At 46.2% G+C, this 17,410-nt stretch overlaps 1 protein-coding gene across 1 annotated transcript in view; it reads left to right on the forward strand.

Annotated features, from left to right (window-relative positions):
* Nucleotides 1–17,410, forward strand: part of SLC12A2 (solute carrier family 12 member 2) — a 114,476-nt gene that overhangs the window by 72,665 nt on the left and 24,401 nt on the right. The window contains exons 13-15 of the mRNA XM_039544523.1: nucleotides 1,745–1,846; nucleotides 4,990–5,145; nucleotides 15,226–15,325. Coding sequence (XP_039400457.1) covers nucleotides 1,745–1,846; nucleotides 4,990–5,145; nucleotides 15,226–15,325 — 358 coding nt within the window. The remainder of the gene's footprint in view (nucleotides 1–1,744; nucleotides 1,847–4,989; nucleotides 5,146–15,225; nucleotides 15,326–17,410) is intronic.

Consider the following 17,410-nt stretch of genomic DNA (forward strand, 5'->3'; position numbering starts at 1 on the left):
AGTTAATATCCACAGACTTTAGCTAATCAGATTTTTTTTAATCCTTTCCCAACCCTATTGTATTATCTTCTTATCCATTAGCCTACTATAGAGCGCTGTTGTATGATGTGAAAGCCTTTTATATTTATTTACAGATTTTTTTTAATACATACATATTAGACAATAAAACATCACTAATCTATGCTTCCAAGAGTGGCAAGCTTGCACAAATAGAGGACTTTAAAGTTTCCTATCCACTGAACCACTGAAGTGCAAGATTCTCCTGGTGCTGCCAGAGGTGGGGGGCCAGCCCAGGTAATAATACATTCCTTGCAGGCAGATAAAAGATCTTCCACATCATCCTCTAGCACCTTCCAGGACTGCTTATGTTAAAAACTGTTGTTGTTACTCTTATCTCTTCCCCCATCTTGCTTATTCTGCATTTTTGAAGGCTGTTGGAGGAAGGAAAGACCAAGTTATCCCTGCTGCCACATGTGGTCTGGAGGTTTCATTAGAATGAAGAGGGTCCTAGTGGACTAAAGTGTCATGTTCTTGAACTGCTGTATCTTTGATTTCAGTCCTTTGTGGTGGTGGGAAATGACTAGTGATGGCTACTACTACTGCTCTCTATCCAGGTGAAAAGAAGAGCCCTACGCTTTCCCACCTCCTAATCCTTTTAGGAAGGGAAAGAGGGGGAAAATGAGTTTTCTTCTCTCTGCAGAGGAGGGCAGAGGCTGCACCCCTCTCTGTCTGTCTGCAGTTGCATTGAGACTAGTTACAGAGAGCCTAGATGCTGCATCTCAAATTCCAAACCTCTATGTGACTCTGCCAAGACCTTCTTTACCCCCTTCCCCCCCGCCCACGTGCACGCACACACACCATTAAAGTGTCACATCAGCAATAACAGTAATAGCCTTGCTTCAGTCTTCTGTTAAGGTGGGAGTCAGGCGAATATGCTTCTCCATTTGCCACAAATCTCTATTAAACCGCAATGTCTCCCTCTCACATTCCAACACTATTGCAGACTAATGAAAACTTAATATTCATGGGCTAATTGTGTAATTCTGGAAAAAAAATGTAAATAATCTGAATTAGCAAACAGTGTAGTCAGATAGCAAACATATCATACTTTAAACAACTTTGGTATTCCTTGAGTGCCTGCAAGTTAAATAGGGAATATTTTGAACAAATGTCTGCTGCACATTAATTGATCACAAAGAATTGTAACTCACATTGAAAGTTTTGAAACATTTAAATTCAAAGTTTATTATGATTCTGTGAGAAAATAAAACGGAGACTAAACATATTTATTTGAGTGGGGAGGCACTCTGAGTGTTTTGGAGGAGGAGAAAGGTAAAGATTACTGATTTAAAATAGACTAGACTTTATCAAGATATAATTGAACATATTAATATTTGGACCTTAACTGAGAGAACAGATTTTCCACAAATATCTTTAAAAAGTATCTTAAAGTGAATTTGGCTGGAGACACAAGGGTGACGGGATTTTGGTGGCAGAATAGGTTGTTTCTGAAGCAGATTTTAGTTTAATGTGTGTTTTTTCCCATAGTAGTTGAAATGATTGCAGAGAAATTGTTTAGAGGTATTAGACCATTATATAGATCTGAATAAAATAAAATGTGTTACAAATTTACTGTTTCCACTAGAGAGAAGGAGGCCCTTGTAGCAAACTTTCGGCCCTTGGATTTTTAAAGCAGTTTGACAACAAGCTTAATAACTACTTGTTTTTCTTTGTGTTTTTACAGCTGAATTGAATGTCATTGCTCCAATAATCTCCAACTTCTTCTTGGCTTCATATGCCTTAATTAATTTCTCTGTATTCCATGCCTCACTTGCAAAATCTCCAGGTAGGAATTTCATATTTGGGGTTTAACACATTTTAAAGCTACTCTAGAAACAAAGTATTTCTGCATAGAAGTTATTAATTTACTAATTAAATAATTTATTAAAATAATCTTAGAAAAATTACTAGACTAGCCAAATCAAACCCCTTCCTAAGGCTGACACTAAAGCAGCCTCTTTGGTAACTATAGGAGACTTGTGATTGTAGCTGTCACAACTTGGGAACCTGAGTAAGACTCTTTTTTCCTCCTAATATGCCTTCCAACAACTAATTCTAAACCACGTGTGTGGGTGCATTAATTAAAATGTGACTAGAGCTTTGATTTTTGTTTCTCAATTTGTTTTGAAAGCTCAACGGTATTTAAGGACTAAGGCCAGGATTTTCAAAAAATGGGTGCTTTAAGTTAGGAGCATAAGGGCTTGTTTATGTGGAGGATTTAGTCCACACTAACATTAGTGAGTACGCACTCGAATGACCTATGTCCACATGATGCAAAGGTTTATGGCATACTAATTGACCACTTAATATGTATTCTATAATCCACTTTGAAAATGTGTTAAATTCACTGCATATTGAGTTACTGTGGACTAATGTTCACGTGCACACATCACTCATTCTCATTAGCTTGGCAGACTACCCACTGCTATCCCATGCTGCTTTGCATGATGCCAGGACTGACCATCTGTCTGTGTGTTCTCTATTGCTCATGTAGAACAGATGTCACCTTCCTGTTCAAATACTGGCACAAGGCCAAGACTTGTCCATTTGCTCCTGGTGTTGTATACCTCAGCATTCCAGCAGTATTGTTGTTGCTGTCATCGCACAAAGTCCCAGCCACGTAGACACTGATACATACTGAATCAAAACAATTGACGACACTGTATGCAGTCAGTGCATACTATGTAAAACACACCAGTTGGTGCACAAAAATGCAATGCAAATTAAACTCTGTGTATAGACATGGCCTGTTTTCATGTTTAGGCACTTGAATAACTGGCTTGAATTTTCTAATGTTCTGAATACCCATCATCTCTCATTGACCTCTGAGAGTGCCGAGCTAATGAGGTGTGTATGCCTCATCCTAGCCTGAACTACAAAGGAGTAAAACTTCACTGGGTAAAGAGACTGGGACTCAGTCTCTAAGGGAACTGCCTTGAGGCTCACACCTGGTTGTTATGAGAGAGAGAGGGAGAGAAAAAAAAATACTGGCTCATTAAGCAGGTGATGAATGGAGCCAAGAGCTATGCCTCATGAACAAGGAAGCCATAAGAAAACTAAAGCCCTCAATGAGAGAGGAAGGTGCTCCTCGGAGGGAGTGATAATTTCTCCTAACAGATTATTGGGCCAGGAATTGCTGTCCTTTTTATTTCCCTCCCATCGACACTGGGTGTCACTGGGATTGTGTGGCGACGCTGGTGGGAAGGGAGTTTTATTGTTCAGTTTTTACTTCAGCAATCCTGATGAAAAGGGGAGCTGTTTGTAGAGACTACTACTTGCCCCTCAGGAAAAGAATTCCTTATGGTGTTCTTATTTGTTTCCTTTGCCCCAGGGCTTAAAAGTTGATGACCCTAATCACAAGAAATGGGGTAGCGAAGTTGTTATGCTTCAGTTTTTTTAATTTTATCTGTAACAAAAGTATTGTTATGCCTATAAAAGAATTGCATTCAACATAAATAGGAATTTCTATTTCAGTTTTTAGCCTACTGAGTTTAGGTTGGAGCCCTTTTTAAAAAAAATCTTCTTCACTCTGTTTGTCTGGGGCCAAACTTATAAAGGTGCATTAAGTTGCCTTCGATTTGTGTTTACTCAACTTTGTGCGCATGTTTATTTTATTCTATTGCTTATACACGCAAGCAATAAAATTAATATGTTGAAAGCCCACATAGATAAATCCTATTTCTATTTACAATTGAGCAGGCTCAATTGTATATGTAAATAAGCAGGCATATTTTGAATTTTCTGTATGTCAAGCTGTATGGGTATATTCACTTCTGGAAGAATATGTGTAGATCACAAATTATGATGCAGTATTTGCAGCTTAGCCATATTAAAAGACTAATATTCTTGGCAGAATTTGAGTTTTGTTTTCATAATTCATATGGATAAAATCAGTGTTTATTTTAAGCAACTTTTTCATATTTAATTTTTAATTGTGCAAAATCGTGAGTTTTAAGCATTTTTCGATTTTTATCAGTTCAGATTTTCAGTTGCAGGAACCTGGGGGTAGGGTCAGACAATCAGTTAATGATAGTAGACACAGATTAAAAAAGGTAAAGCTTTGTAACCATTAAAACACAAATGGTCAACGTCATGTCGAAATACACAAGACGTGAATAGCCTTAAATCAAACTCTAAATTCTCAAGCAGTGTTTTTTAATCTGTACATTTTGATTATCAGTGGAAATATTTTTGTCGGTTTGTGTATGTATAGTGATATCGATATTTACTGACATTTACTGATTTTAAAAACCTAATGCTTCCAAGCCTAAATACACTCCATTAGTCACCGCTGTCTTTATCAGAATAGATGATCCTTATACCTCTTTCTGAACAGCCCTTCAGCAACTCATGGTGTCAAACTCTGGCAACCTCAGTATTTCTCTTTGACAGTTACACTTTATTCCTGAATGTCTCTGGCTATACTCTACACCTGATATTTGTCCTTTTTCTTGAATACTTAGGAGTTGCTCTTATCCAAATACACAAAAACATTAAAAATAATTAGCTAGTAGTATTAGTTAGCTTAACTGGAGTGATAATGCGGAACTAAAAGGATAGCACCCACTAACATAGCATGCAGTCATTTGCATTGTGATTCATGCTGGACCATCTTCTAAAGGTATACTGCAAAGCAAAAATCAAATCTGAGTAATGTATGGACCTCTATGCCAAATACTCCCACTCACCAGGCTTCTGGGAATATCTAGCACAGAAATAATGTCCAACTCCACTTTTTAAAAAGTCACCTATACTTCTTGCCATATAAACATTTCTGCTCCTGTCCTTAATAACATAGATGCAGTTTTCTTTGAAATATTGCAAGAAGTTGTTGGATGAGCTCCAAGGATAAATATGTGCCAGAATTTTTAATATATTCTCTCTCTCTCTCTCAAATTCTTTAACTTTTCCTATTTGTGCTTTGATTAGGTTGGCGTCCTGCTTTTAAGTACTACAATATGTGGGTTTCCCTTATTGGAGCGTTTCTCTGCTGCATAGTGATGTTCGTCATTAATTGGTGGGCAGCACTGCTAACATATGTCATAGTGTTTGGACTCTATATTTATGTCACTTACAAGAAACCAGGTAAGTGTTTTCAATTTAAAAAAAAAAATCTGGGCAAATTTGAGAAACTCTGATTACTTAATTTTGTTAAATGTTATGTGTTTGTATTTTAAATTTACAGTTTTATTTGCATGGCTAGTTACAGAAAACTCTATTTTCAAAATAAGAGAAAAGCATCTCACATACATTAACTATATACATTCAAAAGGTAATGTACTTGATCTGTAAAAGAGAAATTGAGAGGAAGTAGTGTGTGCATTGCAGGTGCATTTGGGAAGAGTTATGAGTAAGGCTATATTTTAGCCATGGGTATTTTTAGTATAAGTCATGGACAGGCGTGACCTTTAGTATATACCCCTAAATAAAACTTGGGCCGGGAGGCCAGGAGTGCTCTGGGGCGATGGGCCTGGACACCCGCTGGCTCGGGGTGGGGGTGGGGCCAGGGTGGGGATCGCAAGGTAACTGCTCGGCTTCGCGCACTGCTTCCACCAGACGTGCTGGCTCTGCATCTCCCATTGGCCGGGAACCACAGCCAGTGGGAGCTTTGGGGGTGGCGCCTGTGTGAGTAGGCAGTGCGCGGAGCCCTCTGGCCCCTCCAGCTAGGAGATATAGGGACATGATGGTGGGAGCCCTGCACCCCAACCCTAAGCCTCCTCCCACATACATCCCCCACCCACACTTGCGGTCTGGGCAGCCCCTGAGCCAGAACCGGCTGCTGCAGAAGTCATGAAAAGTCACGGAATCTGTGACCTCTGTGACAGACACGAAGCCTTAGTTATGAGCAATATTTGGCCCAAGGGACCATGTAGGCTTGTTTCTGCAGAGAGGTAATAGAAACGTAATGTGCCTTTTTGAGAGAGGATCCTCTACTGTTCCAACCTGGAATAGTACAGAATTAGGGATGGTGTCTTGGTAAACCATACCAATCGCTATGAATGACGAGACACATCACAGTAAGATAGCAAAAACATTTTAAGAATAGTAGGGTTGAAGCTGTTCTTCTTCGAGTGATTGCTCCTATGCATTCCAGTTAGGTGTGCGCGCCGTGCGTGCACGGCTCCTCGGAACATTTTTACCCAAGCAACTCGGGCGGGCCGGCTGGGCGCCCCCTGGAGTGGCGCTGCTATAGCGCCGGATATATACCCCAGCCGGCCCATCCGCTCCTCAGTTCCTTCATACCGCCCGTGACGGCCAGTTGGAACAGTGGAGTGCTCCGTTCACCTCCACAACCCTAGTGTTTCTCCGTTTGATAAGTATATATAGTTGGTTAAGTTAGTTAAGTTAGTTAAATAGTTTAGTATAGTTAGTGTAGTAAGGGGAATTGGGGGGTTCACCCCTCTTTTCCTCAACCGGTGCGGGCTCATGCCCAAGGCACCGGGGTTTAAGCCCTGTTCGGCTTGCCAGCGGCACATGCCCATTGGGGATCCACACGACTCCTGCCTGCGCTGCCTCGGGGAGTCCCATCGGCCAGACAAGTGCCAGATTTGTACGGCGTTTAAGCCACGGACGAGAAAGGAGCGGGACTCTCGATTAAAGCAGCTCCTTATGGAGTCGGCACTTAGCCCTGCCGCGCCGACCCGAGCGTCGCCGAAGCCTTCCTCGGCGCGCAGCGCACCAGCGGTCCCGAGCCGGTCCGGTACCGAGACTGTACGACCTCCGCAACCGGCACCGGTGTCCAGGCACCATTCCCTCTCTCCGGCACGGAAATGGAAGGCGGCGCAGACGGCCTCTAAGCCTCCTGCACCGGGACCGCTCACCCAGCCACCTCCGGCACCGACTGTGGTGGTGCACAAGCCGTGCATGGTTCCGTCGACTCCGGCACCCCAAGAGCCGTTGAGTCCGGTACCTCCCTGCTCCCCGGTGCCAACCGCGGTCGACCTACCTCTCCCGTCAATGCCCGAGACCTTCTCGACGGCGAGAGAGCTCATCGAGCTCGCAGAGGCACCGAGCCTCCGTCCCCTGGCACCGCCGGTGCAGGCTGTTCAGTCAGTGGGCAAGCCGGCTATGATGCGGCCCCCGTCCCCGGATAGACGGCACTCCAGGTCTCGGTCCCGATTCCGGAGACGGTCGCCGTCACGCCGATCCCGGTCCCGGCTCCGATCACCATCGCGGTACCGCTCCCTGTCTTGGCGCCGGTCGCAGTCCCGGTACCGCGATGCTGAGCTCCGGTCCGGTCACCTGACCGCCGATACCGCAGGAGGTCCGGCTCCCGGTACCGTTCCCGGCACCGTGACTCCCGAAGCCGCTCCCGCCGCCATCGGTCGAGATCGCGGTCGAGCTCCCGGCACCGACACAGTCGATGGTCCCGCTCTCGCTACCGGCACCGCGACGACCGGCACCGATCCCCGGCACCGTCCAGGGACAGACTGGCGGCATCGACGGCGCAATCTCTGAGCGTCTCTGCCCCCCCCATGGCCCTCTTGTCAGCCCTCGGTCGCCTCTCAGGCGGGCAGCGGTGGAGATCTCCGGGCCGACCCCCAAGACCAGGACCACGGACCACAGCAGTGGGGCTTTTGGGCCCCCTGGGCCTACCACCAGGCGCAAGGGCTCCCCTTCCCCGCTGGCTCCGAACGCAGGATGCCGGAAGCCACGGTTAGCAGGCCTCCCCCATCACCACCGGGTGAGGCCCCACCGCCACCTGTTACGGTGGAGCATGCTGTGGCCGAGGCGGCTTCCCACCCCTGGAAGACTCACCTCCAGAGGCCGTGGTCCAGGGTCTGTCCTCGTCTTCGTCGCCGGACGAGGCGGTGGCAGGGGCTTCTACGGCTGATCCCCCTCCAAATGACTTGCGGGCCCACCAGGACCTTCTTCGCCGGGTGGCGAAGGCTATTGACCTCCCCGTGGCGGAGGTCGCTGAGGATGACGACCCGGTGACCAGGGTGCTCGGAGCTGAGGCCCCGCTGCGGGTGGCCCTCCCCTTTATCCGCACCATTCAAAAGAACGCCACTACCATCTGGCAGTCACCGGCGTCCGTCCCTCCCACCGCTCGCGGAGTCGAACGCAAGTACTCGGTTCCTCCCACTGGCTACGAGTACCTATATACCCACCCATCTCCAGACTCCCTCGTGGTGCAGTCCGTCAATGACCGGGAGAGACATGGGCAACCAGCTCCGGCGCCAAAATCCAAAGAAGCACGGCGCATGGATCTGTTGGGCCGGAAGGTCTATTCGGCGGGTGGTCTCCAGCTCCGCATTGCCAACCAGATGGCTCTCCTCGCTCGCTACACCTAGGACATTCTGGTGTCCCTGTCCAAGTTCTCGGAGCTAATCCCAGCAGCCTCCCGACAAGAGTTCTCGGCCCTCCTTGAGGAGGGCAGGAAAGCCTCCCGGTCCTCCATCCAGGCCGCTCTGGACTCGGCGGACTCAGGTGCCAGAACTCTGGCCTCGGGAGTGACCATGCGGCGCATCTCTTGGCTGCAGTCCTCCACCTTGCCACCCGAAGTGCAGTACACCCTGCAGGACCTGCCCTTTGACACTCAGGGGCTCTTTTCTGAGAAAACGGACTCAAGGATTCAGACCCTCAAAGATGGTCGAATCGCTATTCGCACCCTGGGTATGCACACACCGGCTACCCAGCGGAGGTTGTTCCGGCAGCAGCCATACCGACCATTTACCCAGGCCCGGTCACGGCCTTATAACAGCCGCAGAGGCAGCCTAAACCGCCGTAGACCGTCGGGCAACAGGCGTAATCAGGCCCAGGCGCCTTCTAAGGCCCCTCAAGGGCCTAAGCAGTCATTTTGATGGGACGCCCGAGGACGGCCCATCAGTCTCATTACCGGATCCTTCCCCGTTATTTTGCAACCGCCTTTCCCACTTCCTCACAGCGTGGTCCCAAATAACTACGGACAACTGGGTACTTTGTACGGTCCAGTATGGTTACCGCCTTCAGTTTGTTTCGCCCCCTCCCTCCCACCCACCTTCCCTGTCCCTCTTCAGGGACCCCTCTCACGAGCAATTCCTCTTACAAGAGGTCGAGACTCTGTTGAGTTTGGGTGCCATAGAGGAGGTGCCGCACGACATGCGGGGCAGGGGATTTTATTCCCGATATTTTCTCATCCCCAAGGCGAAAGGAGGTCTCCGACCGATACTAGACCTCCGGGAGCTCAACGGGTACCTGCTCAAGCTCAGGTTTTGCATGGTAACCCTGGGGACCATCATTCCCTCCCTGGATCCGGGAGACTGGTTTGCCGCCCTCGATATGAAGGACGCTTACTTCCATATCGCGATCTACCCTCCCCATCGACGCTACCTGCGCTTCGTGGTCAACAACGCGCACTACCAGTTTGCGGTACTTCCCTTCGGCCTTTCCACCGTGCCGAGGGTCTTCACAAAGTGCATGGCAGTGGTTGCTGCAGCCCTCCGCCGTCGTCGCATACACGTCTACCCGTATCTCGACGACTGGCTGGTTCGCGGGCCATCCCGAGAGCTGGTAGCAGATCAAATGGCCGAGATCCTAGTCCTGTTTCGGTGCCTGGGCCTCCTCATAAACGCCGAGAAGTCCACTTTAACTCCATCGCAGAGGGTGGAGTTCATCGGAGCGGTCCTGGACTCCAGTTTGGCCAGGGCCTGCCTCCCTCGACTTCGGCACCAGACTATGGTCTCCATCATCCGGGACCTGCACGCTTTTCCCACGACAACGGTTCGGTCCTGCCTACGCCTCCTGGGCCACATGGCGTCCTGCACATTCGTGACCACGTACGCGAGGCTGCGCCTTCACCCATTTCAAACCTGGCTTGCGTCGGTATACCGTCCGCACCGCGACCCCCTGGACATGGTAGTCACTGTCACGAAGCCAGTCCTCGGTTCGCTCAACTGGTGGCTGGACCCAGAAGTCGTGTGTGCAGGAGTCCCGTTCCGCCCTCCTCGCCCATCCGTCACCTTGACCACGGATGCCTCGGTGCTGGGATGGGGGGCTCACCTTGGTGACCTGCACACCCAGGGTCTCTGGTCGCCCCGAGAGCTCTCCCTGCACATCAACGTCAGGGAGCTGCGAGCGATCCGCTTGGCGTGTCACACCTTCCGCGCACATCTGCAAGGGCGCTGTGTGGTGGTGTTCACAGACAACACGACGGTGATGTTCTATGTGAACAAGCAGGGCGGAGCCCACTCCTCCCTACTTTGCACGGAAGCGATGCTCCTGTGGGACTACTGTGTAACCCACTCGATTCACCTGTCAGCGTCCTTTCTTCCAGGAGTGCAGAACACGCTGGCTGACCATCTCAGCAGGTCATTCATCTCCCACGAGTGGTCCCTTCGTCCAGATGTGGTGCTCACAATTTTCCAAAGGTGGGGGTTTCCCCAGATAGACCTGTTTGCCTCCAAGGAGAACAGGAAGTGCCACTGGTTTTGTTCCTACCAGGGTCGCTCTCGAGGCTCCCTGTCGGACGCATTCCTCTGCTCCTGGACGGATCACCTCCTCTACGCCTTCCCTCCGTTCCCACTCATACACCGGGTGCTACTCAAGCTTCGGAGGGACAGGGCCCGCCTCATTCTCGTCACTCCGGCCTGGCCACGGCAGCACTGGTACACTCTGCTGCTCGAACTCTCCGTTCGGGATCCCATTCCCCTTCCGTTATGGCCAGATCTCATCACGCAGGACTTCGGCAGACTCCGCCACCCGGACCTACAGTTCCTCCATCTTACAGCTTGGTACCTGCGTGGTTGACCCACGCGGAGCGGGACTGTTCGGCGGCGGTGCAGCGAGTCCTGATGGAAAGCAGGAAGCCTTCCACTCGCTCAATCTACCTTGTGAAATGGAAGCGTTTCGCGCTCTGGTGCGATCACAGAGGCCTTAATCCCTTCCTGGTCCCTATTCCTACGATCCTGGACTACCTCTGGTCCCTTAAGGAGCAAGGACTCGCGGTCTCCTCCTTGAAAGTACACCTGGCAGCCGTGTCCGCCTTTCGTCCATCCATAGGAGGTCGGTCCATCTTTTCCAACCAGATGGTTTCCCGCTTCCTTAAGGGCCTGGACCGCTTGTACCCGCCGATACGACGTCCTACCCCGTCCTGGGATTTGAACCTAGTTCTGGCCAAGTTTATGGGAGCACCCTTCGAGCCCCTGGCCACGTGCTCCCTGCTCTATCTCTCGTGGAAAACGGCCTTCCTCGTCGCTATAACGTCAGCAAGACGAGTTTCCGAGCTCCGTGCCCTAACGGTTGGTCCATCGTATACCGTCTTCCACGGAGACAAGGTGCAGCTTTGACCACACCCGGCCTTCCTCCCTAAGGTGGTGTCGGCCTTCCACCTCAACCAGGACATTTTCCTTCCAGTTTTCTTCCCAAAGCCGCACGCATCACCTTGTGAGCAACAGCATCACACCCTGGACGTCCGCAGGGCCCTCGCTTTTTACATAGAGCGGACAAAGCCCTTCCGGCATTCACCCCAGCTGTTCGTAGCGGTTGCTGATCGCATAAAGGGCGAGCCGGTCTCCTCTCAGCGGATTTCCTCCTGGGTGACTGCATGTATCCGGACATGCTACGAGCTTGCTCGCGTGCCAGCTAGCCGCCTCACCGCTCACTCCACGAGGGCGCAAGCCTCGTCGGCCGCCTTTCTGGCCCATGTTCCCATCCAAGACATCTGTAGAGCGGCCACCTGGTCTTCTGTCCACACCTTCGCTTCCCACTACGCGTTGGTGCAACAATCCAGAGACGATGCAGCCTTCGGCTCAGCAGTCTTACACTCTGCCACGTCTCACTCCGACCCCACCGCCTAGATAAGGCTTGGGAATCACCTAACTGGAATGCATAGGAGCAATCACTCAAAGAAGAAAAGACGGTTACTCACCGTTGTAACTGTTGTTCTTCGAGATGTGTTGCTCCTATCCATTCCAGACCTGCCCTCCTTCCCCACTGTCAGAGTAGCCGGCAAGAAGGAACTGAGGAGCGGACGGGCCGGCTGGGGTATATATCCGGCGCTATAGCGGCGCCACTCCAGGGGGCGCCTAGCCGGCCCGCCGGAGTTGCTAGGGTAAAAATGTTCCGAAGAGCCGTGCACGCGTGGCGCGCACACCTAACTGGAATGGATAGGAGCAACGCATCTCGAAGAACAACAATTACAACGGTGAGTAACCGTCTTTTTCTGCAACAAGAATGAGATGGAACAGAGCTGGGCTAAAGGGTTTTGTTAAAATTAGAAATAAGGAAATCATGAAGTATTGGGCTTGAAGTTCTTAAATGATAAAAGTTGAGTTTCCCCATTCAAAACAGCCTTTATGAAAGCTAAGTATGGGTACAAATATGAGAAATAATTTTCTTACTTTGAAAATCAAAAGTGTATTGGAAATGTTGAGCTATGTACAATGAAGAGCTCAGAATAAGATACAGAAAGTACAAAGAATTTAATGAAAGCTTAAAAGAAAAATCTGCCAATTAGCATATTGATCTAAACAATTAGCACATAAGTAAAAAGCATTTGCTTTGATTCAGCAGATCCAGGTCTCATACTGAGCTATCACGTTACCTCTTAAAGGGATCACATAGAGGAAATAGAAATTGTGAATGGTAATACCAAAAAGTTTAAAGTATTGTGTTTTAAGTTGAAAATCTAAACAGTAAAAGCATATGCACCTGATACAGTTGTGCTATTGTGTTTATGTCCTATTATTTGTGAGACCTGGAAAGAGTTGTGGAAGTCTACTCAAAAAACTTGCATCACTTTTTAAAAGTTCTGTTGGTTTGGCTTTTTGGTCAGAAGACAGTTTTAGCTACAAGCCAGTAACTTGGCTTAAAGTTAGCTGCTGATCTTCACTGACTGTCATCTGAAGAAAAATAATATATTGCCCTATCGCTAAATGTGAAATAGACCGACATGCAAACTGAAGTACATGCTCATCAAACCCTTTTCTGAAAACAGAATTATTTATTTCCTTATGGGCTTTACTGTTGTGCTCATCGCTAGAGTATCAGAGTGCTTCAGACACTAATTTAGAGGCTTGAGCATCCTCAGTGAGAATGTAAAAGCAGCAAAGAATCCTGTGGCACCTTATAGACTAACAGATGTTTTGGAGCATGAGCTTTCGTGGGTGAATACCCACTTCGTTGGATGCAGTGAGAATGTGATTTTTGAGATTTTAGCTTTTAAAATATAAAAAAAAAAAAAAAAAAAAAAAAGTCTCTACTGAGCATGTACAAACTGTAATTTTTTCCCCAAAGGCTTATGACGTGGTCAAATTTGAGCAGATTTTCATGAGGACAGCAAAAACACATTCCTGACCCCCCCCCCCCCCCTCCAAAAGCCACCTCCTGCCAAATTCCAAGCCCCTACTCCAAAGCATCTGGGCACCAGAGCTTTTCATAGAAAAGATAGGCAGAATTTTTTAACATGTGGAAAACATATTTTTCCTTAGTCTCATTTTGAAGCTAAACTATTTTGACTATAATTTTCCCAAAAAATAGGCCTGAGACATACTTCTGGCATGTAAAATTTCAGCCTAAATGGTTAAAGTTTGGCAAAGTTATAAGCAACTGAAAAGAGGATCTTATAATTAGGGCCCTAGCAAAATCAGGGTCCATTTGGTCAATTTCACAGTCATAAGATATTAAAAATAATAAATTTCATGATTTCAGATATTTAAACCTGAAATTTTAGGGTGTTGTAACTGTAGGAGTCCTGACCCAAAAAGGGGTTGTGGGGAGATTGCAAGGTTATTGTAGGGGGGTTGTGGTATTGTCACCCTTACTTCTGCGCTGCTGCTGGCGGCAAACCTGTCTTCAGAGTTGGGCGGCCAGAAAAAGGCGGCTGCTGGATAGTAGCCCAGCTCTGAAGGCAGAGCTGCCGTCAGCAGCAATGCAGAATTAAGGGTGGCATGGTATGGTATTGCCACCCGTGCTTCTGAGCTGCTGCTGGCAGGACGCTGCCTTCAGAGCTGGGCGCCTGGTCAGCAGCTGCCACTCTCCGGCCACCCAACTCGGAAGGCAGCACAGAAGTTAGGGTGTCAATACTGTGTTCCCCCCACAATAACTTTCTGACCTCCCCCAAGAGCCCCTTTTGCGTCAGGACCCCCAGTTTGAGAAACGCTGGTCTCCCCAATGAAATCTGTATAGTATAGGGTAAAAGTACATAAAAGACCAGATTTCATGGAGGAGACCAGATTTCACAGTCCATGAATTTGGTAGGACCCTACTTTATAATGAGGCATGTCAGGCAACATAGGTGCCGACTCCGTAGGTGCTCTGGGGCTGGAGCACCCATGGGGAAAAATTGGTGGAGATTTGGGGAAGGAGTCCAATGGGGTAGGGAGGGGGTCGAGTTGGGGCGGGGACTTTGGGGAAGGGGTTGGAATGGGAGCAGAGCAGGAGGTGGGGGGGGGGGTCGCGAGCACCCACCGGTGCCAGGGAAAGCTGGCGCCTGTGTCAGGCAACCTTAAGAGGTGGGATGAATTGCCCCGCCTATAATTTAAACTTGAGAAAATTTCCTGTAATTGAAATTCTCTAAATGTAGTAGGCCTTACTTGCTTGTGAGAATTGAAATTCTACTTCGTTATTATTTTAGTTATAAAAATTGGACTGCTTGCATGGGAACATGGGAGACCAGACTCCTATAGTTATTTAATTTTAGTAAACGCATTATACTGTCGGCATTCAATTTCTCTTATACAGTGATAGTCTAAAAGGATCATTTCTTAACCCAGTTTTTCCCATCATGATTTAGTTTGCCTGTTGATTTTAAAACTAATGCTTACCTTGCTAAATTTTCCTTTGCTGTAGAGTAGCATAGCTACAAAACCTATTTGTACAAAGATTTCATAGCTTTTTGTCAAACACCGTAGAAGTCTTTGAAATAGATCAGTTTAAGTAACTTCTAAATCTGACTGTATAATATGAAACATCTAGTTATCTAGAAAACTTGATTTGATTACAGAATTATTATCCTCTTTACAGTAGTGTTTAACTGGTTTTTCACCTAACTTAAACACAAATTGGGTTTACTTTAACTTACTTTCAGTGGGAATATACTCTGATTTTAATTTAATTTTTACCTAGTTTTAGTTGATGTTGGAGCTAAACAATTAGACACTAAACTTTTAGTTTGAGAAAATGGTTATATTAGTCAAAATAACTTGTGGCATAATATTAAATTTTTTTAAACAAATCTTTACACAGATGTGAACTGGGGATCCTCTACACAAGCCTTGACTTACCTAAGTGCATTGCAGCATACTGTTCGTCTTGCAGGCGTGGAAGACCATGTAAAAAACTTCAGGTAACAGATACGCTCATGCTGAAGGCATAGTGTAGGGGTTAGAAAAATCTCTTTTCACTAAACTGTGCACTCGGCAAAGCATGGTTTTGATGCTTCCAATATCCACAACTCTTTATATGAAACTGTCTGGCTTTAAATCTCTAAGTCTATGGATATTCTCACATATGCTTGGATCTTGGGACAAGAACATCCATCACAAGGCTGAGTTTCAGTTTCCCTTTACCCCGGCCTCTGGCAGCATGTCCATTCTTGACAGAGACTGCAACAGCAACACAATCTTGGAGGATTTGCAGCCATGTGATGCAGAATTCTTGCTAATTCCTTGGAAATCTGCCCATATGTGAAGGGAGCATATCATGAGAAAATACTCTGTGATTTCAGGGTGGTTAGATTAGGAAAATGCTTTTGGACTCATCTAAATGGGAAAACTGACCAGAATAATTATTATGGAACAAACTATTATGAAATAGCTATTTTGGAATAGTTCCTTATGTTGACACTATTCTGGAATAATTAGTACGGTATATTTCCATAGTGGAGTAACTATTATGGAATAAAAAGGGGAAAAACAATATATATTTCGCTAACTTTTTTCTTGGAAATGACTCCACTGCTGTGGCTGAATTTTTTCAGAACAAATCAGCCTGATGTGGAAGGTTTCCCTAGTCATGGCGATGGAAATCAGCCTTACATGGAAAATTTCAGCTCAGACAATTAATTTTGCAAAGGTATAAACCACTGAAAAATTAAGTCTTATAATGGGAAGTGTCAGGCAACCATAATAATAGGTAGTCCTGTTAGTCTCATGAACATGTTTTTATAAAATATTAAAATCACACTTCTCCCTGTGTGTAAGTTTCTGGTTACTTCACTGAAACTTTGTCGTCACCGCTGAGATAATATAGCTTAAAAAAATAAGCTGGGTACTATTCTGCATTGTGTATAAACAACAAAATTGGCAGCTGAGTTTTGATGGTCTTTGTTACTGCTGAAGATGTAAGAGGCTTCTTAACTTAAAAAATTATCTTAGTTTATAACTGTCAGCAATATGCAAACTGGATGAATTTGGTAGTGGAATTTGACTTTATACATCAAATTAGTTATCACTTAACTGCCTAGATCAAACCTTTATTTCCAAAAGTGGTTTTCTACTTGTGTTCATGTGAGGAGTGAACATACTTCCAATTATGAGCAGGCCTTTAGGGTTAGATTAGAAATACTTTTTATGATTTTGTTTTCTAGGGTAGGAAATAGCTTTTCTTATTTTGAATGCTACTTATATTTTGGTAAAGAATGTTTTGGTTTTTAGAACCATCAGTTAGAAGACTGACTTGCCTTGGTATTAAAATGACTTGTACTAACAAACCTTGTTGGTTCTTTTAAACAAGAAAAAAAATAACAGAAATTTGTTGTCTTGGCAAGACTGAGACTTACTCACTTGTTTTGACTGGGGAAGCTTGCTGGTTTGTAGAGGTAGTGATTATATAAATATAGCTATCAAAATGAGGGCTAGCTAAATCTTTACATCAGGGTTTCAGTGTATGGAAGTTAGCGAAAATAAACATTACTCTTATGCTGTGCTCCTTTTTTTCCCCCACAAAAGGGAAAATGAAAGATGTTGACAAGTGATCTTATGACCCCTGTGCTGATTGGCATTCATATTTTTGGTGTTCAATTACAATCCACTCTTCCTTATTCAGCAGGTTTAGTACAGGCCAGGTCATATCACTCATGCCAGACACTTTGATAACTTGACAGAATGTTTGGTCTTAACGTCTGAACTTCTTTATTTTAACTTTTTTATTAAACATCTTGACTGTTTACATAAAGAGAATATGAAAGTTACACATAAACATAGTGATTTTTCCTTATTAGTTTGAAGAATATTTTTTTCTGTACTTATATACCAAATTCCGTTAAACTTCTAGAATCACAGGACTGCAAGGCACCTCAAGAGATGATCTAGCTGAGTTTCCTGCCTTACCTAGACCATCCCTGACAGGTGTTTGTCTAACTTGCTCTTAAAAATCTCCAGTGATGGAGATTCCACAGCTTCCCTAGGCAATTTATTCATGTGCTTAACCA

Source organism: Mauremys reevesii, linkage group 6 (assembly GCF_016161935.1).
Source record: "Mauremys reevesii isolate NIE-2019 linkage group 6, ASM1616193v1, whole genome shotgun sequence".
Classification (NCBI taxonomy): Eukaryota; Metazoa; Chordata; order Testudines; family Geoemydidae; genus Mauremys; species Mauremys reevesii.